This window comes from Ranitomeya imitator, chromosome 5, assembly GCF_032444005.1.
Source record: "Ranitomeya imitator isolate aRanImi1 chromosome 5, aRanImi1.pri, whole genome shotgun sequence".
NCBI classification, from domain to species: Eukaryota; Metazoa; Chordata; class Amphibia; order Anura; family Dendrobatidae; genus Ranitomeya; species Ranitomeya imitator.
The window spans coordinates 583,604,654-583,631,741 of NC_091286.1; the positions used below are offsets into that span (position 1 = coordinate 583,604,654).

Consider the following 27,088-nt stretch of genomic DNA (forward strand, 5'->3'; position numbering starts at 1 on the left):
TCTGTGTGTCATCTCCCCTGTATATAGTATATACCTGTGTGTCATCTCCTCCTGTATTAGACCTCGTTCACACGTTATTTGCTCAGTATTTTTACCTCAGTATTTGTGAGCTAAATTGGCAGCCTGATAAATCCCCAGCCAACAGGAAGCCCTCCCCCTGGCAGTATATATTAGCTCACACATACACATAATAGACAGGTTATGTGACTGACAGCTGCCGTATTTCCTATATGGTACATTTGTTGTAGTTTGTCTGCTTATTAATCAGATTTTTATTTTTGAAGGATAATACCAGACTTGTGTGTGTTTTAGGGCGAGTTTCGTTTGTCAAGTTGTGTGTGTTGCGTTGCGTGTGGCGACATGCATGTAGCGACTTTTGTGAGATGAGTTTTGTGTGGCAACATGCATGTAGCAACTTTTTGTGTGTTGAGTTGCATGTGACAGGTTAGTGTTGCAAGTTGTGTGCAGCAAGTTTTGCGCATGGCGAGTTTTGCGCATGGCGAGTTTTATGTGTGGTGCCTTTTGAGTATGTGCAAGTTTTGTGTGAGGCAACTTTTGCATGTGTTGCAACTTTTGTACATGTGGCAATTTTTCCGCGTGTGCAAGTTTTGCGTGTGGCGAGTCTTCCATGAGGTGAGTTTTGGACTTGTGGCGAGTTTTGCGTGAGCCTCTTTTTTGCATGTGGCGAGTTTTGCGCGTGGCGAGTTTTGAGCGGCGACTTTTGTGTTTCGACTTTTTTGTGGTGAGGTTGGTGTATGTGTGGTGAAATGTGTGCTGAGAGTGGTATATGTGTTCAAGCACATGGTAGTGTGTGGCACATTTTGTGTGTGTGTTCACATCCCCGTGTGTGGTGAGTATCCCATTTCAGGCCCCCACCTTAGCAACTGTACGGTATATACTCTTTGGCGCCATCGCTCTCATTCTTTAAGTCCCCCTTATTCACATCTGGCAGCTGTCAATTTGCCTCCAACACTTTTCCTTTCACTTTTCCCCATTATGTAGATAGGGGCAAAATTGTTTGGTGAATTGGAAAGCGCGGGGTTAAAATTTCGCCTCACAACATAGCCTATGATGCTCTCAGGGTCCAGACATGTGACTGTGCAAAATTTTGTGGCTGTAGTTGCGACGCCTCCAACACTTTTCCTCTCACTTTTTCCCCATTATGTAGATAGGGGCAAAATTGTTTGGTGAATTGGAACGCGCGGGGTTAAAATTTCGCCTCACAACATAGCCTATGACGCTCTCGGGGTCCAGACGTGTGACTGTGCAAAATTTTGTGGCTGTAGCTGCGACGGTGCAGATGCCAATCCCGGACATACATACACACACACATACACACACACATTCAGCTTTATATATTAGATCTCTTTCCAAAAAGCTTAATATGTTAAATAATGTACTTTTAATATCTCATACCTTCCACTCCACTGGTGATAGCCAGTCTTCCAGGATCAACTACAGTCACACCTGAGTTTTCATCTTTTGAGTGGTTAGGTTTTGTAATTCTTAGGAGGAAATAGACAGAACGTCTCTATAGGTTAAATGCACACAATAAGTACTTGCTGTGGAAACTACAGTATCACTACATGCTGTTCGATACAGAAATGAATGGGGTTGTCCAGGTTTTCGATGAAATTTTGCAGTCACTCTATATGACTGCAGACTTCTGAATCCTCACAGCCTTTGCTCTGCACACTGATAGGATTTTACGGTGCTGACGGAGAGAACGGGCAGTCACATGACCTCAAGTATGTGATTTGCATAATTCTGGATATACTCCTACTAGACATTCGAGGTCTCACTAGTATAAGTGAATTGGACGAGACCGAGCACATCTAGTTGGCATGTGACCGCATATAGGCAAATAACCATTGGCACCAGAGAATCCTGACAGTGTGCTGTGGGTGCGCTGTGAGGATTCAGAAGTCTGAAGCCATAAAAAGTGAGTACGGAGTTTCATCCCAAACTAGGACAACTGTTTTAAAATGCATTGAAGATTTTGAAATCCCTAACATATCTAATCTTTTGTCAAAAGTATTCTCAGAGTTATACCTTTATTGGCTAACCAGAAAAAAATATATATGTTTGCAAGCTTTGTATCTTTGTATAGAATTCATTTCAGATTCCACCCACAATCCTACATGTAATATTTGTCATGGTTTGGAATTGAAATTTGCAGTGAAATTGCCTCTGACAAATGTGGCCCCAGTACAGAAAACCTACTTATTACTGACTGTACGTACCGTTCTACAGAGCAGTGCCATTGTACAGAGCAGTACCATTGTACAGAGCAGGGCCATTGTACAGAGCAGTGCCATTGTACAGAGCAGGGCCATTGTACAGAGCAGTACCATTGTACAGAGCAGGGCCATTGTACAGAGCAGTACCATTGTACAGAGCAGTGCCATTGTACAGAGCAGGACCATTGTACAGAGCAGGGCCATTGTACAGAGCAGTGCCATTGTACAGAGCAGGGCCATTGTACAGAGCAGGACCATTGTACAGAGCAGTGCCATTGTACAGAGCAGTGCCATTGTACAGAGCAGTGCCATTGTACAGAGCAGTGCCATTGTACAGAGCAGTGCCATTGTACAGAGCAGGACCATTGTACAGAGCAGTGCCATTGTACAGAGCAGGGCCATTGTACAGAGCAGGGCCATTGTACAGAGCAGGACCATTGTACAGAGCAGTGCCATTGTACAGAGCAGGGCCATTGTACAGAGCAGGGCCATTGTACAGAGCAGTGCCATTGTACAGAGCAGTGCCATTGTACAGAGCAGTGCCATTGTACAGAGCAGGGCCATTGTACAGAGCAGGGCCATTGTACAGAGCAGGGCCATTGTACAGAGCAGGGCCATTGTACAGAGCAGGGCCATTATACAGAGCAGGGCCATTGTACAGAGCAGTGCCATTGTACAGAGCAGTACCACAGTACAGAGCAGTGCCATTGTACAGAGCAGTACCACAGTACAGAGCAGTACCATTGTACAGAGCAGTACCATTGTACAGAGCAGTGCCATTGTACAGAGCAGTGCCATGGAAACTGTCTTCTAATACTTCTATACTTACTGAATAATATTTTTGTGTTGCAGAGTTTGGCACATTCAGAGTTGTAGCCTTAGTAAAGAAAGAAGATAAAGAAATAACATGGAATAATCTTGAAGGGAAAAAGTCCTGTCACACCGGTGTTGGTCACATGGCTGGATGGCATATTCCTATTAGCCTGATTCATAAGAAGTCCAAGAACTGTGACATTGGTGAGTAGGTTACAAGCAATAGCTGTAAATACTGCACATCTGCTGGATCTCCATTAATAGTGATGAGTAGGGTTGAGCGAAACGGGTCGTTCATTTTCAAAAGTCGCCGACTTTTGGTAAAGTCAGGTTTCATGAAACTCGACCCGACCCCTGTGTGGGGTCGGCCATGCGGTACGCGACTTTCGCGCCAAAGTCGCGTTTCAATGACGCGAAAAGCGCCATTTCTCAGTCAATGAAGGTGAACGCAGAGTGTGGGCAGCGTGATGACATAGGTCCTGGTCCCCACCATCTTAGAGAAGGGCATTGCAGTGATTGGCTTGCTGTCTGCGGCGTCACAGGGGCTATAAAGAGGCGTTCCCGCCGACCGCCATCTTACTGCTGCTGATCTGAGCTTAGGGAGAGGTTGCTGCCGCTTTGTCATTAACCCCGTCCATTAACCCCCAAACCGCTTGTGCTGTAGCGATTTCCACTGTCCAACACCACCTGTGCAGGGATAGTGGAAGCTACATTTTTTTTTTCTCAGCGCTGTAGCTCATTGGGCTGCCCTAGAAGGCTCCCTGATAGCTGCATTGCTGTGTGTACGCCGCTGTGCAAACCAACTGCTTTTTTCAAAGCACAAATCCTCTTGTTCCTTCCTTTCTGCACAGCTATCTTTTTTGTTTGTCCACACTTTTTATTTAATTTGTGCATCAGTCCACTCCTTATTGCTGCCTGCCATACCTGGCTGAGATTACTGCAGGGAGATAGTAATTGTAGGACAGTCCCTTTTATTTATTTATTTTTTTTTTTTATTCTCCCTACAAAAAATAAGTTGTGGGAGATTAAGATTGGCATTTCTGCTAGAGTGCCATCCCTGTGTGTGCCATCTCTCTCACCTAGTGGGCCATAGAAAGCCTATTTTTTTTTGGGTTGATTTGGTTTCTAAATTCTACCTGAAAAAAACAATAAATCAATCAGTGGGAGATAAATATTGGCCTCTGGGCTTGTGTGCCACTCCTGACTCCTGTGTGTGCCATCTCTCACTCAGTGGGCCATAGAAAGCCTATTTATTTTTTTGGTTGATTTGGTTTCTAAATTCTACCTGGAAAAATCAATAAATCAATCAGTGGGAGATAAATATTGGCCTCTGGGCTTGTGTGCCACTCCTGACTCCTGTGTGTGCCATCTCTCACTCAGTGGGCCATAGAAAGCCTATTTATTTTTTTTGTTGATTTGGTTTCTAAATTCTACCTGAAAAAATCAATAAATCAATCAGTGGGAGATAAATATTGGCCTCTGGGCTTGTGTGCCACTCCTGACTCATGTGTGTGCCATCTCTCACTCAGTGGGCCATAGAAAGCCTATTTATTTTTTTGGTTGATTTGGTTTCTAAATTCTACCTGGAAAAATCAATAAATCAATCAGTGGGAGATAAATATTGGCCTTTGGGCTTGTGTGCCACTCCTGACTCCTGTGTGTGCCATCTCTCACTCAGTGGGCCATAGAAAGCCTATTTATTTTTTTTGTTGATTTGGTTTCTAAATTCTACCTGAAAAAATCAATAAATCAATCAATGGGAGATAAATATTGGCCTCTGGGCTTGTGTGCCACTCCTGACTCCTGTGTGTGCCATCTCTCACTCAGTGGGCCATAGAAAGCCTATTTATTTTTTTTGTTGATTTGGTTTCTAAATTCTACCTGAAAAAATCAATAAATCAATCAGTGGGAGATAAATATTGGCCTCTGGGCTTGTGTGCCACTCCTGACTCCTGTGTGTGCCATCTCTCACTCAGTGGGCCATAGAAAGCCTATAAATTTTTTTTGTTGATTTGGTTTCTAAATTCTACCTGGAAAAATCAATAAATCAATCAGTGGGAGATAAATATTGGCCTCTGGGCTTGTGTGCCACTCCTGACTCCTGTGTGTGCCATCTCTCACTCAGTGGGCCATAGAAAGCCTATTAATTTTTTTGTTGATTTGGTTTCTAAATTCTACCTGAAAAAATCAATAAATCAATCAGTGGGAGATAAATATTGGCCTCTGGGCTTGTGTGCCACTCCTGACTCCTGTGTGTGCCATCTCTCACTCAGTGGGCCATAGAAAGCCTATTAATTTTTTGGTTGATTTGGTTTCTAAATTCTACCTGAAAAAATCAATAAATCAATCAGTGGGAGATAAATATTGGCCTCTGGGCTTGTGTGCCACTCCTGACTCCTGTGTGTGCCATCTCTCACTCAGTGGGCCATAGAAAGCCTATATTTTTTTTTTTTGGTTTCTAAATTCTCCCGGTAAAAATCATTTTATTTTATTTGGTTTCTAAATTCTTCCTGAAAAAATCATTTTATTTTATTTTGTTTCTAAAGTCTCCCTGAAAAAAAAAAAAATCAGTGGGAGATTAATATTGCCCTTTCTGCTTGTGTGCCAGTCTTGACTCCTGGGTGTGCCATCTCTCTCTCTCAAATAGTGGGCACTGGGCCATAGAAAGGCAATTTTTTTTTAATTTGGTTTCTAAATTTTCCTGGAAAAAATCATTTTACTTTTTTTTGGTTTCTAAATTCTTCCTGAAAAAATCATTTTATTTTATTTTGTTTCTAAAGTCTCCCTGAAAAAAAAAATCAGTGGGAGATTAATATTGCCCCTTCTGCTTGTGTGCCAGTCTTGACTCCTGGGTGTGCCATCTCTCTCTCTCAAATAGTGGGCACTAGGCCATAGAAAGGCAATTTTTTTTTTTTGGCTTTCTAAATTCTCCCTGAAATAAAAAAAAAAATACAGTGGGAGATTAATATTGACATTTGTGCTTGAGTGACAGTCCTGCGTGTGTCGCATCTCTCTGATTTGGTGCCACAGAAAACAGAGTGTGTAACATCGTGCCTGATTTTCCTTGCGGTCTCACCAACCTGTAAAGGGATATCGAAATCATACTGAAGTTATAGCTCACCGTGTAAGTTGTTTGACAGCAACAAATACCGTTACTTTGGTTAAGTTTTTAAAACAATGAGGAAGTCTGGTGGAAGAGGTCGTGGCCGTGGGCGTTCATTGTCAGCTGGTAATGATGGTAGTGGTAGTGGAGCATCAGGTGGTCGTGGGAAAAGAAATATTGCACCTAAGTCTGGAGCTGTGGAGCCAGGTTCGTCGTCTGGCTACAGAAGGCCTCGAACGCTCCCTTTTCTGGGAGTAGGAAAACCGCTTTTAAAGCCGGAGCAGCAAGAGCAAGTTTTGGCTTACCTTGCAGACTCAGCCTCTAGCTCTTTTGCCTCCTCTTTTGAAACTGGTAAATGTAAAAGCAGCGCGTCATTAGTGGATGTTCACGGTCAGGGACAAGTCGCTTCCTTGTCCTCTTCAGCAAAAACAACAACAGAGAAGGATGCAGCAGGCGACACAACGGATTACTCCATGGAGCTTTTTACACATACCGTCCCTGGCTTAGAAAGTGAAGCAGTTAACAGGCCATGCCCATTACAAGTTGAATCTGACATGGAGTGCACTGATGCACAGCCACAGCCAGACTACTATGCTGGTCCTTTGACTCAGACCACAACATTGCCCTCGCAGGGTACTGATCCAGAATCAGACCCTGATGAGACTATGTTGCCCCATCACGAACGCTCTACCACCGACTTACACGGTGACACAGATGAAGTTGCGCACGAGCTAGAATAGGAGGTTATACATGACCCAGTTGTTGACCCCGATTGGCAGCCATTGGGGGAACAGGGTGCAGGCGGCAGTAGTTCTGAAGTGGAGGAGGAGGGGCCGCAGCAAGCATCAACATCACAACAGGTTCCATCTGCCGGGCCCATATCTTGCCCAAAACGCGTGGCAAAGCCAAAAACTGTTGGAGGACAGCGTGTCCATCCGGTTAAAGCTCAGTCTGCAATGGCTGAAAAGGGATCCGAGGCTCGAAAGAGTGCAGTCTGGCATTTTTTTAAACAACATCCAATTGATCCGCACAAAGTCATCTGTCAAAAATGTTCAACTAGCTTAAGCAGAGGTCAGAATCTGAAAAGTCTCAATACAAGTTGCATGCATAGACATTTAACCACCATGCATTTGCAAGCCTGGACTAACGTCCCTTAAGGTTGTAGCACCCTCGGCCAATGAAGCTAGTCAGCAACGCTACATCCCTTCCATCACTGTAAGGCCACCATTTTCCGCACCACCAGCAGTATCTGTGCAGGTTTCTTTGCCAGCCCAAAGCAGTCAGGGTCAGGGAATCACCAGTTTCGTAGGAGGAAATACTGCATCTAGGGCACCGGCGGAAACAATACCGTCTCCAACCGTCTCTCAGTCTGCCATGTCCACCGGCACATCCGCTAGTTCCACGATCTCCAGCTCTCCAGTCCAGCTCACCCTACATGAGACTCTGGTTAGAAAAAGGAAGTACTTATCCTCGCATCCGCGTACACAGGGTTTTAACGCCCACATAGCTAGACTAATCTCGTTAGAGATGATGCCCTACCGGTTAGTTGAAAGCGAAGCTTTCAAAGCCCTGATGGAGTACGCTGAACCACGCTGCGAGCTACCCAGTCGACACTTCTTTTCGAGAAAAGCCATCCCAGCCCTGCACCAGCATGTTAAACAGCGCATCGTCCATGCACTCAGGCAATCTGTGAGTACAAAGGTGCACCTGACTACAGATGCATGGACCAGTAGGCATGGCCAGGGACGTTACGTATCCATCACGGCACACTGGGTGAATGTGGTGGATGCAGGGTCCACAGGGGACATCAATTTCGGGACAGTTGTGCCTAGCCCACGGTCTAGGAAACAGTTGGCTGTAGGCGTTTGCACCCCCTCCTCCTCCTCCTGCAGAAGGGAGAGCTCTTCCACAGACCGCAGTCGCCCAACCACTCCATCGGCAGCTGTCACTGTTGCACACCAGTTGTCCCATTATGGCACAGCTACTGGCAAGCGTCAGCAGGCTGTATTGGCTATGAAGTGTTTGGGCGACAACAGACACACCGCGGAAGTTCTGTCCGAGTTCTTGCAGCAAGAAACGCAGTCGTGGCTGGGCACAGTAGATCTTGAGGCAGGCAAGGTAGTGAGTGATAACGGAAGGAATTTCATGGCTGCCATCTCCCTTTCCCAACTGAAACACATTCCTTGCCTGGCTCACACCTTAAACCTGGTGGTGCAGTGCTTATTGAAAACTTATCCTGGGTTCTCCGACCTGCTCCTCAAAGTGCGTGGACTTTGCTCACATATCCACCGTTCGCCTGTACACTCCAGCCGTTTGCAGACCTATCAGCGGTCTTTGAACCTTCCCCAGCATCGCCTAATCATAGACGTTGCAACAAGGTGGAACTCAACACTGCACATGCTTCAGAGACTGTGCGAACAGAGGCAGGCTGTTATGTTTTTGCGGGAGGATACACATACACGGGCAGGCAGTAGGATGGCAGACATGGAGTTGTCAGGTGTGCAGTGGTCGAAGATACAAGACATGTGTCAAGTCCTTCAGTGTTTTGAGGAATGCACACGGCTGGTTAGTGCAGACAACGCCATAATAAGCATGAGCATCCCCCTAATGTGTCTGCTGATGCAAAGTTTGACACACATAAAGGATCAGGCGTCTGCACCAGAGGAAGAGGAAAGCCTTGTTGACAGTCAGCCATTGTCTGGTCAGGGCAGTGTACAGGACGAGGTAGCGGGCGAAGAGGAGGTGGAGGACGAAGAGGATGATGGGGATGAGTATATTTTTAATGAGGAAGCTTTCCTGGGGGCACTGGAAATTGGTGGCGTGGCAAGGCCGGGTTCTGGTTTTTTGAGGGACACAAGTGACGTAGATTTGCCTGAAACTGCCCCTCAAACAATCACAACCGCAGATTTGACAACTGGAACTTTGGCCCACATGGCGGATTATGCCTTACGTATCCTCAAAAGGGACACACGCATTACTAAAATGATGAACGATGACGATTACTGGTTGGCCTGCCTCCTTGATCCTCGCTATAAAGGCAAATTGCAAAATATTATGCCACATGAGAACTTGGAACTAATATTAGCAAGCAAACAATCAACTCTTGTTGACCGTTTGCTTCAGGCATTCCCAGCACACAGCGCCCGTGATCGTTCTCACACGAGCAGCAGGGGGCAGCAGAACAGAAGTGTTAGAGGTGCAGAAATCCGAAGTGGCGTTGGACAGAGGGGTTTTCTGACCAGGTTGTGGAGTGATTTTGCTATGACCGCAGACAGGACAGGTACTGCTGCATCAATTCAAAGTGACAGGAGACAACATTTGTCCAGTATGGTTACTAACTATTTTTCATCCCTTATCGATGTTCTACCTCAACCGTCATTCCCATTTGATTACTGGGCATCCAAATTAGACACCTGGCCAGAATTGGCAGAATATGCTTTGCAGGAGCTTGCTTGCCCAGCAGCTAGTGTCCTATCAGAAAGAGTATTCAGTGCTGCAGGTTCAATATTAACCGAAAAAAGGACTCGTCTGGCTACCCAAAATGTTGATGATCTAACCTTCATTAAAATGAACCACAACTGGATTTCGAATTCTTTTGCCCCACCTTGCCCGGCCGACACCTAGCTTTCCTATGAAAAGGTATTGCCTGTGGACTACTCTGAATGACTTTACCAATCTCGTAATTTGCAGCAGCTGATTGTCCAGCATACGACATGTTTACACGTCCCTAAATGGCCAAACTCCCCACACGGGGTCGTGGTATCGCCACTTGGCACAAGCACCCGTGAGAGTGCTGTTTGTCTGAAGAGGTGGGTGTGCACGCTTTTGGTCGACGGCACTACCACTGGGTCCCTCATAGTACAATAAAGTGTCTCTGGCGGTGGTGGTGCGCACCCAACGTCAGACACACTGTTGTAACATGAGGGGCCCTGGGCATGTACCGCCGGCCACAAGAGAGTTCCCCCACCCCCTGCTCAAACATTGCTCTACCACTTGCACAATTATCTCTCACAGTTCCACCTATGTTTAGTCTATGCGCTGACATCCGTAAATTCCTGCCACTGACAATACCATTGTGTTGACATGTATGATGGTACTTAACATAGTCAGGGGCAGTGTCCTATATTTACCCAAGTAAATACTTTGTGCCAAATTACTAGGTCTGAAACTACGCAGAGGAGCCCACCCCTATACCTAATGATTGCACCCTTTTGGTTTTTCTTTTTCTTGTAATGCGAGACATTAACATGTATTTATTTTTTGGGACTACTAACTGGCAGACACTCATTACAATCGGCTGCCGCTGACAACATCAATGGTGCCCACTGCCTGTGTACCCCTGCAAGAGAATTCAAAGTGCCTACAGCCCAAATTTATTATGTTAGGCCTTCGAAGCCTGTCTGCGGTCCCTCCTTCCACTAGGCCTCCACTGACCTGTCTACTGCTGCCCGTGTTCCCATGGAACCAATTTTAAATTGCCTACAGCCTAATTTTATTATGTTAGGCCTTCGAAGCCTGTCTGCGGTCCCTCCTTCCACTAGGCCTCCACTGACCTGCCTACTGCTGCCCGTGTTCCCCTGGAACCAATGTTAAATTGCCTACAGCCCTAATTTATTATGTTAGGCCTTCGAAGCCTGTCTGCGGTCCCTCCTTCCACTAGGCCTCCACTGACCTGTCTACTGCTGCCCGTGTACCCCTGGAACCAATGTTAAAGTGCCTACAGCCCAATTTTATTATGTTAGGCCTTCGAAGCCTGTCTGCAGTCCCTCCTTCCACTAGGCCTCCACTGACCTGTCTACTGCTGCCCGTGTTCCCCTGGAACCAATTTTAAATTGCCTACAGCCTAATTTTATTATGTTAGGCCTTCGAAGCCTGTCTGCGGTCCCTCCTTCCACTAGGCCTCCACTGACCTGTCTACTGCTGCCCGTGTTCCCCTGGAACCAATGTTAAATTGCCAACAGCCAAATTTTATTATGTTAGGCCTTCGAAGCCTGCCTGCGGTCCCTCCTTCCACTAGGCCTCCACTGACCTGTCTACTGCTGCCCGTGTTCCCCTGGAACCAATTTTAAATTGCCTACAGCCTAATTTTATTATGTTAGGCCTTCGAAGCCTGTCTGCGGTCCCTCCTTCCACTAGGCCTCCACTGACCTGTCTACTGCTGCCCGTGTACCCCTGGAACCAATGTTAAAGTGCCTACAGCCCAATTTTATTATGTTAGGCCTTCGAAGCCTGTCTGCGGTCCCTCCTTCCACTAGGCCTCCACTGACCTGTCTACTGCTGCCCGTGTTCCCCTGGAACCAATTTTAAATTGCCTACAGCCTCATTTTATTATGTTAGACCTTCGAAGCCTGTCTGCGGTCCCTCCTTCCACTAGGCCTCCACTGACCTGTCTACTGCTGCCCGTGTTCCCCTGGAACCAATGTTAAATTGCCAACAGCCAAATTTTATTATGTTACGTCTTCGAAGCCTGTCTGCGGTCCCTCCTTCCACTAGGCCTCCACTGACCAGTCTACTGCTGCCCGTGTACCCCTGGAACCAATGTTAAAGTGCCCACAGCCCTAATTTATTATGTTAGGCCTTCGAAGCCTGTCTGCGGTCCCTCCTTCCACTAGGCCTCCACTGACCAGTCTACTGCTGCCCGTGTACCCCTGGAACCTATTTAAAAGTGCCTACAGCCCAATATTTTTTTATGTTAGGCCTTCGAAGCCTGTCTGCGGCCCGTTCTTTCTACTACTCCTCCACTGACCAGACCACTGCTGCCCGTGTACCCCTGGAACCTATTTAAAAGTGCCTACAGCCCAATATTTTATTATGTTAGGCCTTCGAAGCCTGTCTGCGGCCCGTTCTTTCTACTTCTCCTCCACTGACCAGACCACTGCTGCCCGTGTACCCCTGGAACCTATTTAAAAGTGCCTACAGCCCAATATTTTATTATGTTAGGCCTTCGAAGCCTGTCTGCGGCCCGTTCTTTCTACTACTCCTCCACTGACCAGACCACTGCTGCCCGTGTACCCCTGGAACCTATTTAAAAGTGCCTACAGCCCAATATTTTTTTATGTTAGGCCTTCGAAGCCTGTCTGCGGCCCGTTATTTCTACTACTCCTACACTGACCAGACCACTGCTGCCCGTGTACCCCTGGAACCTATTTAAAAGTGCCTACAGCCCAATATTTTTTTATGTTAGGCCTTCGAAGCCTGTCTGCGGCCCGTTCTTTCTACTACTCCTACACTGACCAGACCACTGCTGCCCGTGTACCCCTGGAACCTATTTAAAAGTGCCTACAGCCCAATATTTTTTTATGTTAGGCCTTCGAAGCCTGTCTGCGGTCCCTCCTTCCACTAGGCCTCCACTGACCTGTCTACTGCTGCCCGTGTTCCCCTGGAACCAATTTTAAATTGCCTACAGCCAAATTTTATTATGTTAGGCCTTCGAAGCCTGTCTGCGGTCCCTCCTTCCACTAGGCCTCCACTGACCTGTCTACTGCTGCCCGTGTTCCCCTGGAACCAATTTTAAATTGCCTACAGCCTAATTTTATTATGTTAGGCCTTCGAAGCCTGTCTGCGGTCCCTCCTTCCACTAGGCCTCCACTGACCTGTCTACTGCTGCCCATGTTCCCCTGGAACCAATATTAAATTGCCAACAGCCAAATTTTATTATGTTAGGCCTTCGAAGCCTGTCTGCGGTCCCTCCTTCCACTAGGCCTCCACTGACCTGTCTACTGCTGCCCGTGTTCCCCTGGAACCAATTTTAAATTGCCTACAGCCAAATTTTATTATGTTAGGCCTTCGAAGCCTGCATGCGGTCCCTCCTTCCACTAGGCCTCCACTGACCTGTCTACTGCTGCCCGTGTACCCCTGGAACCAATGTTAAAGTGCCTACAGCCCAATTTTATTATGTTAGGCCTTCGAAGCCTGTCTGCGGTCCCTCCTTCCACTAGGCCTCCACTGACCTGTCTACTGCTGCCCGTGTTCTCCTGGAACCAATTTTAAATTGCCTACAGCCTAATTTTATTATGTTAGACCTTCGAAGCCTGTCTGCGGTCCCTCCTTCCACTAGGTCTCCACTGACCAGTCTACTGCTGCCCGTGTTCCCCTGGAACCAATGTTAAATTGCCAACAGCCAAATTTTATTATGTTAGGCCTTCGAAGCCTGTCTGCGGTCCATCCTTCCACTAGGCCTCCACTGACCTGTCTAATGCTGCCCGTGTTCCCCTGGAACCAATGTTAAATTGCCTACAGCCCTAATTTATTATGTTAGGCCTTCGAAGCTTGTCTGCGGTCCATCCTTCCACTAGGCCTCCACTGACCTGTCTACTGCTGCCCGTGTACCCCTGGAACCAATGTTAAAGTGCCTACAGCCCAATTTTATTATGTTAGGCCTTCGAAGCCTGTCTGCGGTCCCTCCTTCCACTAGGCCTCCACTGACCTGTCTACTGCTGCCCGTGTTCCCCTGGAACCAATTTTAAATTGCCTACTGCCTAATTTTATTATGTTAGGCCTTCGAAGCCTGTCTGCGGTCCCTCCTTCCACTAGGCCTCCACTGACCTGTCTACTGCTGCCCGTGTTCCCCTGGAACCAATGTTAAATTGCCTACAGCCCTAATTTATTATGTTAGGCCTTCAAAGCCTGTCTGCGGTCCCTCCTTCCACTAGGCCTCCACTGACCAGTCTACTGCTGCCCGTGTTCCCCTGGAACCAATGTTAAATTGCCAACAGCCAAATTTTATTATGTTAGGCCTTCGAAGCCTGTCTGCGGTCCCTCCTTCCACTAGGCCTCCACTGACCTGTCTAATGCTGCCCGTGTTCCCCTGGAACCAATGTTAAATTGCCTACAGCCCTAATTTATTATGTTAGGCCTTCGAAGCTTGTCTGCGGTCCATCCTTCCACTAGGCCTCCACTGACCTGTCTACTGCTGCCCGTGTACCCCTGGAACCAATGTTAAAGTGCCTACAGCCCAATTTTATTATGTTAGGCCTTCAAAGCCTGTCTGCGGTCCCTCCTTCCACTAGGCCTCCACTGACCAGTCTACTGCTGCCCGTGTACCCCTGGAACCAATGTTAAAGTGCCCACAGCCCTAATTTATTATGTTAGGCCTTCGAAGCCTGTCTGCGGTCCCTCCTTCCACTAGGCCTCCACTGACCAGTCTACTGCTGCCCGTGTACCCCTGGAACCTATTTAAAAGTGCCTACAGCCCAATATTTTTTTATGTTAGGCCTTCGAAGCCTGTCTGCGGCCCGTTCTTTCTACTACTCCTCCACTGACCAGATCACTGCTGCCCGTGTACCCCTGGAACCTATTTAAAAGTGCCTACAGCCCAATATTTTATTATGTTAGGCCTTCGAAGCCTGTCTGCGGCCCGTTCTTTCTACTACTCCTCCACTGACCAGACCACTGCTGCCCGTGTACCCCTGGACCCTATTTAAAAGTGCCTACAGCCCAATATTTTATTATGTTAGGCCTTCGAAGCCTGTCTGCGGCCCGTTCTTTCTACTACTCCTCCACTGACCAGACCACTGCTGCCCGTGTACCCCTGGAACCTATTTAAAAGTGCCTACAGCCCAATATTTTTTTATGTTAGGCCTTCGAAGCCTGTCTGCGGACCGTTATTTCTACTACTCCTACACTGACCAGACCACTGCTGCCCGTGTACCCCTGGAACCTATTTAAAAGTGCCTACAGCCCAATATTTTATTATGTTAGGCCTTCGAAGCCTGTCTGCGGCCCGTTCTTTCTACTACTCCTACACTGACCAGACCACTGCTGCCCGTGTACCCCTGGAACCTATTTAAAAGTGCCTACAGCCCAATATTTTTTTATGTTAGGCCTTCGAAGCCTGTCTGCGGCCCGTTCTTTCTACTACTCCTACACTGACCAGACCACTGCTGCCCGTGTACCCCTGGAACCTATTTAAAAGTGCCTACAGCCCAATATTTTATTATGTTAGGCCTTCGAAGCCTGTCTGCGGCCCGTTCTTTCTACTACTCCTCCACTGACCAGACCACTGCTGGCCGTGTACCCCTGGAACCTATTTAAAAGTGCCTACAGCCCAATATTTTTTTAAGTTAGGCCTTCGAAGCCTGTCTGCGGCCCGTTCTTTCTACTACTCCTACACTGACCAGACCACTGCTGCCCGTGTACCCCTGGAACCTATTTAAAAGTGCCTACAGCCCAATATTTTATTATGTTAGGCCTTCGAAGCCTGTCTGCGGCCCGTTCTTTCTACTACTCCTACACTGACCAGACCACTGCTGCCCGTGTACCCCTGGAACCTATTTAAAAGTGCCTACAGCCCAATATTTTTTTATGTTAGGCCTTCGAAGCCTGTCTGCGGCCCGTTCTTTCTACTACTCCTACACTGACCAGACCACTGCTGCCCATGTACCCCTGGAACCTATTTAAAAGTGCCTACAGCCCAATATTTTATTATGTTAGGCCTTCGAAGCCTGTCTGCGGCCCGTTCTTTCTACTACTCCTCCACTGACCAGACCACTGCTGCTCGTGTACCCCTGGAACCTATTTAAAAGTGCCTACAGCCCAATATTTTATGTTAGGCCTTCGAAGCCTGTCTGCGGCCCGTTCTTTCTACTCCTCCTCCACTGACCAGACCACTGCTGCCTGTGTACCCCTGGAACCTATTTAAAAGTGCCCACAGCCCAATATTTTATTATGTTAGGCCTTCGAAGCCTGTCTGCGGCCCGTTCTTTCTACTACTCCTCCACTAACCAGACCACTGCTGCCCGTGTACCCCTGGAACCTATTTAAAAGTGCCTACAGCCCAATATTTTTTTATGTTAGGCCTTCGAAGCCTGTCTGCGGCCCGTTATTTCTACTACTCCTACACTGACCAGACCACTGCTGCCCGTGTACCCCTGGAACCTATTTAAAAGTGCCTACAGCCCAATATTTTATTATGTTAGGCCTTTGAAGCCTGTCTGCGGCCCGTTATTTCTACTACTCCTACACTGACCAGACCACTGCTGCCCGTGTACCCCTGGAACCTATTTAAAAGTGCCTACAGCCCAATATTTTTTTATGTTAGGCCTTCGAAGCCTGTCTGCGGCCCGTTCTTTCTACTACTCCTCCACTGACCAGACCACTGCTGCCCGTGTACCCCTGGAACCTATTTAAAAGTGCCTACAGCCCAATATTTTATTATGTTAGGCCTTCGAAGCCTGTCTGCGGCCCGTTCTTTCTACTACTCCTCCACTGACCAGACCACTGCTGCCCGTGTACCCCTAGACCCTATTTAAAAGTGCCTACAGCCCAATATTTTATTATGTTAGGCCTTCGAAGCCTGTCTGCGGCCCGTTCTTTCTACTACTCCTCCACTGACCAGACCACTGCTGCCCGTGTACCCCTGGAACCTATTTAAAAGTGCCTACAGCCCAATATTTTTTTATGTTAGGCCTTCGAAGCCTGTCTGCGGACCGTTATTTCTACTACTCCTACACTGACCAGACCACTGCTGCCCGTGTACCCCTGGAACCTATTTAAAAGTGCCTACAGCCCAATATTTTATTATGTTAGGCCTTCGAAGCCTGTCTGCGGCCCGTTCTTTCTACTACTCCTACACTGACCAGACCACTGCTGCCCGTGTACCCCTGGAACCTATTTAAAAGTGCCTACAGCCCAATTTTTTTTTATGTTAGGCCTTCGAAGCCTGTCTGCGGCCCGTTCTTTCTACTACTCCTACACTGACCAGACCACTGCTGGCCGTGTACCCCTGGAACCTATTTAAAAGTGCCTACAGCCCAATATTTTTTTAAGTTAGGCCTTCGAAGCCTGTCTGCGGCCCGTTCTTTCTACTACTCCTACACTGACCAGACCACTGCTGCCCGTGTACCCCTGGAACCTATTTAAAAGTGCCTACAGCCCAATATTTTATTATGTTAGGCCTTCGAAGCCTGTCTGCGGCCCGTTCTTTCTACTACTCCTACACTGACCAGACCACTGCTGCCCGTGTACCCCTGGAACCTATTTAAAAGTGCCTACAGCCCAATATTTTTTTATGTTAGGCCTTCGAAGCCTGTCTGCGGCCCGTTCTTTCTACTACTCCTACACTGACCAGACCACTGCTGCCCATGTACCCCTGGAACCTATTTAAAAGTGCCTACAGCCCAATATTTTATTATGTTAGGCCTTCGAAGCCTGTCTGCGGCCCGTTCTTTCTACTACTCCTCCACTGACCAGACCACTGCTGCCCGTGTACCCCTGGAACCTATTTAAAAGTGCCTACAGCCCAATATTTTATGTTAGGCCTTCGAAGCCTGTCTGCGGCCCGTTCTTTCTACTCCTCCTCCACTGACCAGACCACTGCTGCCCGTGTACCCCTGGAACCTATTTAAAAGTGCCCACAGCCCAATATTTTATTATGTTAGGCCTTCGAAGCCTGTCTGCGGCCCGTTCTTTCTACTACTCCTCTACTAACCAGACCACTGCTGCCCGTGTACCCCTGGAACCTATTTAAAAGTGCCTACAGCCCAATATTTTTTTATGTTAGGCCTTCGAAGCCTGTCTGCGGCCCGTTATTTCTACTACTCCTACACTGACCAGACCACTGCTGCCCGTGTACCCCTGGAACCTATTTAAAAGTGCCTACAGCCCAATATTTTATTATGTTAGGCCTTTGAAGCCTGTCTGCGGCCCGTTCTTTCTACTACTCCTCCACTGACCAGACCACTGCTGCCCGTGTACCCCTGGAACCTATTTAAAAGTGCCTACAGCCCAATATTTTTTTATGTTAGGCCTTCGAAGCCTGTCTGCGGCCCGTTATTTCTACTACTCCTACACTGACCAGACCACTGCTGCCCGTGTACCCCTGGAACCTATTTAAAAGTGCCTACAGCCCAATATTTTATTATGTTAGGCCTTTGAAGCCTGTCTGCGGCCCGTTCTTTCTACTACTCCTACACTGACCAGACCACTGCTGCCCGTGTACCCCTGGAACCTATTTAAAAGTGCCTACAGCCCAATATTTTTTTTATGTTAGGCCTTCGAAGCCTGTCTGCGGCCCGTTCTTTCTACTACTCCTCCACTGACCACACCACTGCTGCCCGTGGACCCCTGGAACCTATTTTTAATTGCATAGAGCATGCTTTTTTTAATAGTAGGCGTACAAAGTCTGTCTGCGGTCCACTATTGAAATTGTCCTCCGCTGCCCAGAGGAATGCTGCCTGTGTACCCCTGTAACCTTTTTTAAACTGCAGTGAGCCACATTTTTGGTTTAAGGCCTACTACCTGTGTCTGTCTGCGCCACTCAATACAGCTGTGTTCCTTTGAAAAAAGCTGAGCGTCAATAGTCTTGTTTTCAGCCTCTAGGAATTTTAAAACTGCATTGGGGCTACAACTTTGGTAGGGCCCACTAACGGTGTCTGCCGCCCCAAGGTGTGCCCCAGGTTTCGTCCACATTGCTTCGATCTTCCTACTCTCGTTTAGTAGTTGTTGCAAACTACACTGCATTAGGCCTACAAATTTGGTATGGGGTGTAGAGAGACGGTGTGTTACACTCCAAGGTGTTCCCCAGGTTTCGTCCACATTGCTTCGATCTTCCTACTCTCGTTTAGTATTTGGTGAAAACTACACTGCATTAGGCCTACAAATTGGGTATGGGGTGTAGAGACGGTGTGTTCCACTCCAAGGTGTTCCCCAGGTTTCCTCGCCATTGCTTCGGTCTTCCGACTCTCGTTTAGTAGTTGTTGGAAACTACACTGCATTAGGCCTACAAATTGGGTATGGGGTGTAGAGACGGTGTCTTCCGCTCCAAGGTGTTCTCCAGGTTGCCTTTCCTGAGCTTCTATCTTCAGGCTCTTGTTAAATAGTGGTTAAATGGAACAACTGCATTTGGCGCACTAGTTGGTTTGGGGCCTACTAACAGTGTCTGCCGCTCCTTGCTGTTCTCCTGGTTTCCTGTCCTGAAATTCCATTTTCAGGCTCTCGTTAAGTAGTTGTTAATGTTAGACTGCATTTGGCCTACTAGTTGGGTTGGGGCCTACTATCGGTGTCTGCCACTCCTTGCTGTTCTCCTCCACTGAACAAAGCTGTGCCGCCTGTTTACTACTGTTGCCAATTTTGAACTGCATTTCGACTACTTACTGATTTGGGCCTACTCTCTGTGTCAGCCTCTCATTCCAGTTGTCCTCCACTGCAATGCCCCCTGGTTACTCCTGTGTTACCAATTTTGAACTGCATTTAGCCCACTTTATTCTTTGGGCCTATATCTGTGTTTCCTCCTCATCCTGCCCATTGCCCAGCCAGTGATAGATGAGTCTGCTGGTACATTGACCCAGACCACTACATTCCCCTTGCACTCTACACAGCCTGAATCTGACCCTGCTGGAAGTCAGGTTCCCCTTCCCGCATACTATACTACCTTACACGGGGACAAAGAGGAAGGTGCAGATGAAAGTGCAGGTTCCTTCATCAGGTGGGGGGGCATACTCGTTGGCGACGTCACTGGCACAGGGCCCCTCATAGTACGCAAAAGTGTCTCTGGCAGTGGGAGGCGCCACCCGCCGTCAAACACACCGCCGTACTATGAGGGGCCCTGTGCCAGTGCCAAGTGCCAACGAGTGGGCCCCCCCTGCTTGCTCAGGATCACAGCACTTGCAAAGTTGAAATACTTACCTCTCCCTGCTCCACCGCCGTCACGTATTCCGCGTTTCCTGGGCCCACGAAAATCTTGAGCCAGCCCTTCCCCCCACAACTTTAGCTAAATGACCCCCTGTTTTCAATGCCTAACTATTATTATAAAGTAAATTAAGATTGACAAGCTTAACCCCTTCCCGACCTGTGACACAACGTTTCCCGTGCACGCTACACTGCAAGATTGTGACCCTGCTGAAAGTCAGGTCCCCCTTCCCGCATACCATACCACCTTACACGGGGACAAAGAGGAAGGTGCAGATGAAAGTGCAGGTTCCTTCATCAGGTGGGGGGAGGAATACTAGTTGGCGACGTCACTGGCACAGGGCCTCTCATAGTACGCAAAAGTGTTGCTGCCGGTGGGAGGCGCCCCCGCCGTGCAAACACACCGCTGTACTTTGAGGGGCCCTGTGCCAGTGCCAATGCCAACGAGTGGGCCCCCCCTGCTTGCTCAGGATCACAGCACTTGCAAAGTTGAAATACTTACCTCTCCCTGCTCCACTGCCGTGACGTGGTCCAGATTTACTGGGCCCACTAATTACTTGAACCAGCCCTACCCCCCACAACTTTAGCCAAATGACCCCCAATTTCAAATGCCTTCCAATTATTATAAGCTAAATTACGATTGACAAGCTTCTGTAACAAGAATGGATGTTTTTGCCATTAAAATGGGCAGTGTAGGTGTTTTTCTGGCCTCCACTCACTGCCGACTATGCTCCCCCATTGACTTGCATTGGGTTTCGTGTTTCGGTCGATACCCGACTTTTCGCGATAATCGGCCGATTCCACTCGACTCGACTTCTAAGATAGTCGGGTTTCGCGAAACACGGCTCGACTCTAAAAAGGTCAAGGTCGCTCAACCCTAGTGATGAGCGAATATACTCGTTACCCGAGATTTCTCGAGCACGCTCGGGTGTCCTCCAAGTATTTTTTAGTGCTCGGAGATTTAGTTTTCCTCACTTCAGCTGAATGATTTACATCTGTTAGCCAGCATGAGTACATGTGGGGGTTGCCTGGTTGCTAAGGAATCCCCACATGTACTTATGCTGGCTAACAGATGTAAATCATTCAGCTGAGGTGAGGAAAACTAAATCTCCGAGCACTAAAAAATACTCAGAGGACCCCCGAGCGTGCTCAGGAAATCTCGGGTAACGAGTATATTCGCTCATCACTATTCATTAACAATAAAATAAGGCAAATTTTTATATGTGGAAACTTGATAGTTTTGTAAGGAATAAAATATGTCCTAAGATGAGATTTGTACAAATATGTAGGCAAAGGGGACAATAAGAAGAGGGAAAAAAGGTGAAAGCATTTCACATAGGTCTTACCTTGCGAAAATTATTACAAATCTTGAAAAAACAATTTAACTGTTCTGGAGAAATACTTAAAGATTCAGGTTATAGACTATTGCAAAAAATTCTTAGATCTGGATAGCAATCATTAAAGGGATTGTCTTGTTAAAAGTGGTATTATAGGACAAAAAATAATTCACCTGTCACTTACCACTGTGATGTCATCAGGTGTGGCACAAGAGCAATGAGCTCACTGATTTTCACTGGAATAATGGGAGTTTAATGAATATCTATTACTAGATCGTGACCCGATTCTAACGCATCGGGTATTCTAGAATATGCATGTCCACGTAGTATATTGCACAGCCCACATAGTATATTGCCCAGCCACATGATATATTGCCCAGTCACGTAGTATATTGCCCAGCCACATAGTATATTGCCCAGCCATGTAGTATATTGCCCAGTCATGTAGTATATTGCCCAGCCACGTACTATATTGTCCAGCCACATAGTATATTGCCCAGTGACGTAGTATATTGCCCAGTGACATAGTATATTGGCCAACCACGTAGTATATTGCCCAGCCACGTAGTATATTGCCCAGACACGTAGTATATTGCCCAGTCACGTAGTATATTGCCCAGCCACATAGTATATTGCCCAGCCACATAGTATATTGCCCAGCCATGTAGTATATTGCCCAGTCACGTAGTATATTGCCCAGTCACGTAGTATATTGCCCAGTCACGTAGTATATTGCCCAGTCACGTAGTATATTGCCCAGCCACGTAGTATATTGCCCAGCCATGTAGTGTATTGCCCAGTCACGTAGTATATTGTCCAGCCACGTAGTATATTGCCCAGTGACGGAGTATATTGCCCAGTCACGTAGTATATTGCCCAGCCACGTAGTATATTGCCCAGCCACCTAGTATATTGCCCAGCGACGTAGTATATTGCGCAGCCACGTAGTATATTGCGCAGCCACGTAGTATATTGTTCAGTTACGGAGTATATTGCGCAGCCACGTAGTATATTGCCCAGTGACGTAGTATATTGCCCAGTGACGTAGTATACAGCACAGAGCCGCGTAGTATATTGCACAGCGACGTAGTATGCAGCACAGAGCCACATAGTATATTGCACAACGAAGTAGTATACAGCACAGAGCCACGTAGTATATTGACCAGTCACGTAGTATATTGCACAGCGACGTAGTATACAGCACAGAGCCACGTAGTATATTGCCCAGCCACGTAGTATATTGCACAGCAACGTAGTATACAGCACAGAGCCACGTAGTATATTGGCCAGTCACGTAGTATATTGCCCAGCTACGTAGTATATTGCCCAGCCACGTTTGTCACAGGTTAAAAAAAACAAACAAAAACATATACTCACCTTTCCGAGGGCCCGTTGTAGTCCACGGCAGCTTCCGATCCCAGGGTTGGTATGAGCGCAGGACCTGTGATGACGTTGCAGTCACACGACCGTGACTTCATGGCAGGTCTTTCCAGCGCAGGCGCGCAGGGCCTGTGGTGACGTCGCAGTCACATGACCGTGACGTCATGGCAGGTCCTTCTCGCGCAGGCGCGCAGGGCCTGTGATGACGTCGCGGTCACATGACCGTGACGTCATGGCAGGTCTTTCTAGCTCAGGCGCGCAGGGCCTGTGATGATGTCGCGGTCACATGACCTTGACGTCATGGCAGGTCCTTCTCCCATACCATCTTTGCCACCGGAACCTGCAACGGAAGATGGCGGCCAGCGCGAGCGGCTCAGCAGACTACAGAGGGTGAGTATAGCAGTTTTTTTTTTTTATTATTTTTAACATTACATTTTTTACTATTGATGCCGCATAGGCAGCGTCAATAGTAAAAAGTTGGGGACACACAGGATTAATAGCGGCGGTAACTGAGTGCGTTACCCGCGGCATAACGCGGTCCGTTACAGCCGGCATTAACCCTGTGTTAGCGGTGACCGGAGGGGAGTATGCGGGCGACAGGCACTGACTGCGGGGAGTAAGGAGCGGCCATTTTCTTCCGGACTGTGCCTGTCGCTGATTGGTCGTGGCAGCCATGACAGGCAGCTGGCGAGACAAATCAGCGAATCAATAACCGTGACAGAAAGACAGACAGACAGACAGAAGGACAGACGGAAGTTACCCTTAGACAATTATATATTAGATTTTTAAGGGAGTCTGTCACCACTGGTTATTGCTACCTCATCTGAGAACAGAATGATGTAGACAAAGAAACCTTTAGGCCATGTTCACACGTTCCTGATTTCCCTGCTGTTTTTTCTGCACTAAAAACTGCAGCTCTTGGCAGAAAACGCAGGTGCGTTTTTTGGTGCGTTTTTTATGCGTTTTTTGATGCGGTTTTTAGTGCGTTTTTTTATGCAGTTTTCTCTGCAGAGTCTGTGTGTTTTCTAGGAAGTTTTTTTAGATAAAATGGCTGAAAATACCCTAACCCTACCCCTAACCCTACCCCTAACCCTACCCCTAACCCTAACCCTACCCCTAACCCTAACCCTACCCCTAACCCTACCCCTAACCCTAACCCTACCCCTAACCCTACCCCTAACCCTACCCCTAACCCTAACCCTAACCCTAGTTCTAACTGTAGTGGGGAAAAAAAAAAATTCTTTATTTTATTATTGTTACTACCTATGGGGGTGATAAAGGGAGGGGGTCATTTACTTTTTTTTAATTTTGATCACTGCGAGGTTATCACAGTGATCAAAATGTGCCTGGAACGAATCTGCCGGCCGGCAGATTCGGCGGGCGCACTGCGCATGCGCCCGCCATTTTGGAAGATGGCGGCGCCCAGGGAGAAGACGGACGGACGGGAGGCCCGGTAAGTATAAGGGGGGAGATGAGGGCACGGGGGGGGGGGGCGTCGGAGCACGGGGGGTGGCATCGGAGCATGGGGGGGTGGGATTGGGGCACGTGGGGCCAGCCACACTCCGCCCACGCACTTCCTGCTGCAGCGGTTCTGCACCACAAACCGCAGAAAACCCGCAGATATTTTTTTCGTCTGCGGGTTTTACTGCGGGTTTGACCTCACAATGGAGGTCTATGGGTGCAGAACCGCTGCAGTTCCGCACAAAGAAGTGACATGGTCCTTCTTTTTTACCGCAGCTATTCAGCGCGGCTTTTTAAGTGAATTTCCGCATCATGTGCACAGCGGTTCCTGTTTTCCATAGGGTACATTGTACTGTACCCTGCATGGAAAACAGCTGCGGACCCGCAGCGGCAAAATCGCGTCGGTTCCGCAGTAAAAAACGCATTGTGTGAACATGGCCTAAATCCAATGAAATATCACTTAGTTTACTGCATGCAGCAGTGCTGACAAAAGCAGAACTCTTAGGTTTAGCAATGCAGCAGAGCTGAGAAAGCTAATCTCACCCACACCAGGCTCTGTATGTACAGTCATGGCCAGAAGTTTTGAGAATGACACCAAAATTAAATTTTCACATGATCTGCTGCCCTCTGGTTTTTATTAGTGTTTGTCTGATGTTTATATCACATACAGAAATATAATTGCAATCATATTATGAGTACGAATAGGTTATATTGACAGTTAGAATGAGTTAATGCAGCAAGTCAATATTTGCAGTGTTGACCCTTCTTCTTCAAGACCTCTGCAATTCTCCCTGGCATGCTCTCAATCAACTTCTGGACCAAATCCTGACTGATAGCAGTCCATTCTTGCATAATCAATGCTTGCATTTTGCCAGAATTTGTTGGTTTTTGTTTGTCCACCCGTCTCTTGATGATTGACTACAAGTTCTCAATGGGATTAAGATCTGGGGAGTTTCCAGGCCATGGACCCAAAATCTCTATGTTTTGTTCCATGAGCCATTTAGTTATCACCTTTGCTTTATGGCAAGGTGCTCCATCATGCTGGAAAAGGCATTGTTGGGCGCCAAACTGCTCTTGGACGGTTGGGAGAAGTTGCTCTTGGAGGACATTCTGGTACCATTCTTTATTCATGGCTGTGTTTTTAGGCAAGACTGTGAGTGAGCCGATTCCCTTGGCTGAGAAGCAACCCCACACATGAATGGTTTCAGGAAGCTTTACAGTTAGCATGAGACAAGACTGGTGGTAGCGCTCACCTCTTCTTCTCCGAATAAGCTGTTTTCCAGATGTCCCAAACAATCGAAAAGGGGATTCAAAAGAGAAAATGACTTTGCCCCAGTCCTCAGCAGTCCACTCCCTGTACCTTTTGCAGAATATCAGTCGGTCCCTGATGATTTTTCTGGAGAGAAGTGGCTTCTTTGCTGCCCTCCTTGAAACCAGGCCTTGCTCAAAGAGTCTCCGCCTCACGGTGCGTGCAGGAGCACTCACACCAGCCTGCTGCCATTCCTGAGCAAGCTCGGCACTGCTGGTAGTCCGATCCCGCAGCTGAAACCGTTTGAAGATACAGTCCTGGCACTTGCTGGTCTTTCTTGGGCGCCCTGGAGCCTTTTTGACAACAATGGAAGCTTTCTCCTTGAAGTTCTTGATGATGCGATAGATTGTTGACTGAGGTGCAATCTTTGTAGCTGCAATACTCTTCCCTGTAAGGCCATTTTTGTGCAGTGCAATGATGGCTGCACGTGTTTCTTTAGAGATAACCATGGTTAACTGAAGAGAAACAATGATACCAAGCACCAGCCTCCTTTTAAAGTGCCCAGTGATGTCATTCTTACTTAATAATGACTGATTGATCGCCAGCCCTGTCCTCATCAACACCCACACCTGTGTTAATGGATCAATCACTAAAACGATGTTAGCTGCTCCTTTTAAGGCAGGACTGCAATGATGTTGAAATGTGTTTTGGGGGTTAAAGTTCATTTTCTGGGCAAATATTAACTTTGCAAGTACAGTAATTGCTGTTAAGCTGATCACTCTGACATTCAGGAGTATATGCAAATTGCCATTAGAAAAAATGAAGCAGTAGAATTTGGAAAAATTAATATTTGTCTCATTCTCAAAACTTTTGGCCATGACTGTACATTGACTATTGTCAATGAGCTGCTTATCACAGGAGGGGCAGACTCAGACTAGCATGCACATGCTGCTTTAGTCCAGGCAATGATAATCACCACGTGATAAAACCTTCATTGTAAGTAAACATCACACAGCCTGACGTGTACATCATTGAAATCTGTGTTTTAACCCCTGCTGTCCTCAAATTAAATAGCAAAAACCTGCTGACATATTTAATTTTAAAACAATTTTAACACATCTAGGTTTAAAAGGAGGGAGCTCTGAGTACAGCCCTATCTCGTTTCACTTCTTATTTTCTATATTCAGCTTTCCTCAGGGAGAGCTGAGCAAAGAGTGTAAAAATCCATAGAAATGCTAAGATCCCACCAGATGTAACTTTTGATATGTCAAAAGTCTTTAACCCCTTCAAGAGATGTGCTGTATATGTACGCAGCTGTGGGAGCTGCGTTCCTGCAAATGGCAGTATACATGGGCGGACATACTGCCGATTCAACCGGTGCGGCTGCATTGGGGCCCGGAGGCTCTGGGGGGCTCCCGCAGGGTGCTAATAATGAGGGCAATCTGGCCAGTTTATCCGGCCCCGAGGTTCTGGGGGGCCCCTGGCCAGATTTCCCTCATGTGCGGCAGGCAGGGAGCAATCCCTGCAGCTCCGCTGCCTGCAAGAGAAAATGGCAGTGGAGCGGAGCTGCAGGGAATGGATCCATCCTGCTTCCTGCCCACACTTCCTGTCTCACACAGCAGCAGCTGAATTACATCATCAATCAGCGCCGCGGCAGTGCGAGACAGGAAGCTGCTGGCAATAGTGTGGCTTCAGGATACTGTGCGCATAGGTGAGATGAGGTGTGTGTGTGTATGTGTGTGCAGAGAGGTGAATGGTGCTGTGTGTGTCTGTATGTGTGCTGAGAGGTGAATGGTGCTGTGTGTGTGTGTGTGTGCAGAGAGGTGAATGTTGCTGTGTGTGCAGAGAAATGAATGGTGCTGTGTGTTTGTGTAGGTGG

General features: G+C 47.5%; 1 protein-coding gene across 1 annotated transcript in view; it reads left to right on the forward strand.

Moving 5' to 3' along the window:
* LOC138638528 (saxiphilin-like) overlaps positions 1–27,088 on the forward strand; it is a 194,266-nt gene that overhangs the window by 130,442 nt on the left and 36,736 nt on the right. Inside the window, exon 15 of the mRNA XM_069727906.1 lies at positions 3,093–3,257. Coding sequence (XP_069584007.1) covers positions 3,093–3,257 — 165 coding nt within the window. The remainder of the gene's footprint in view (positions 1–3,092; positions 3,258–27,088) is intronic.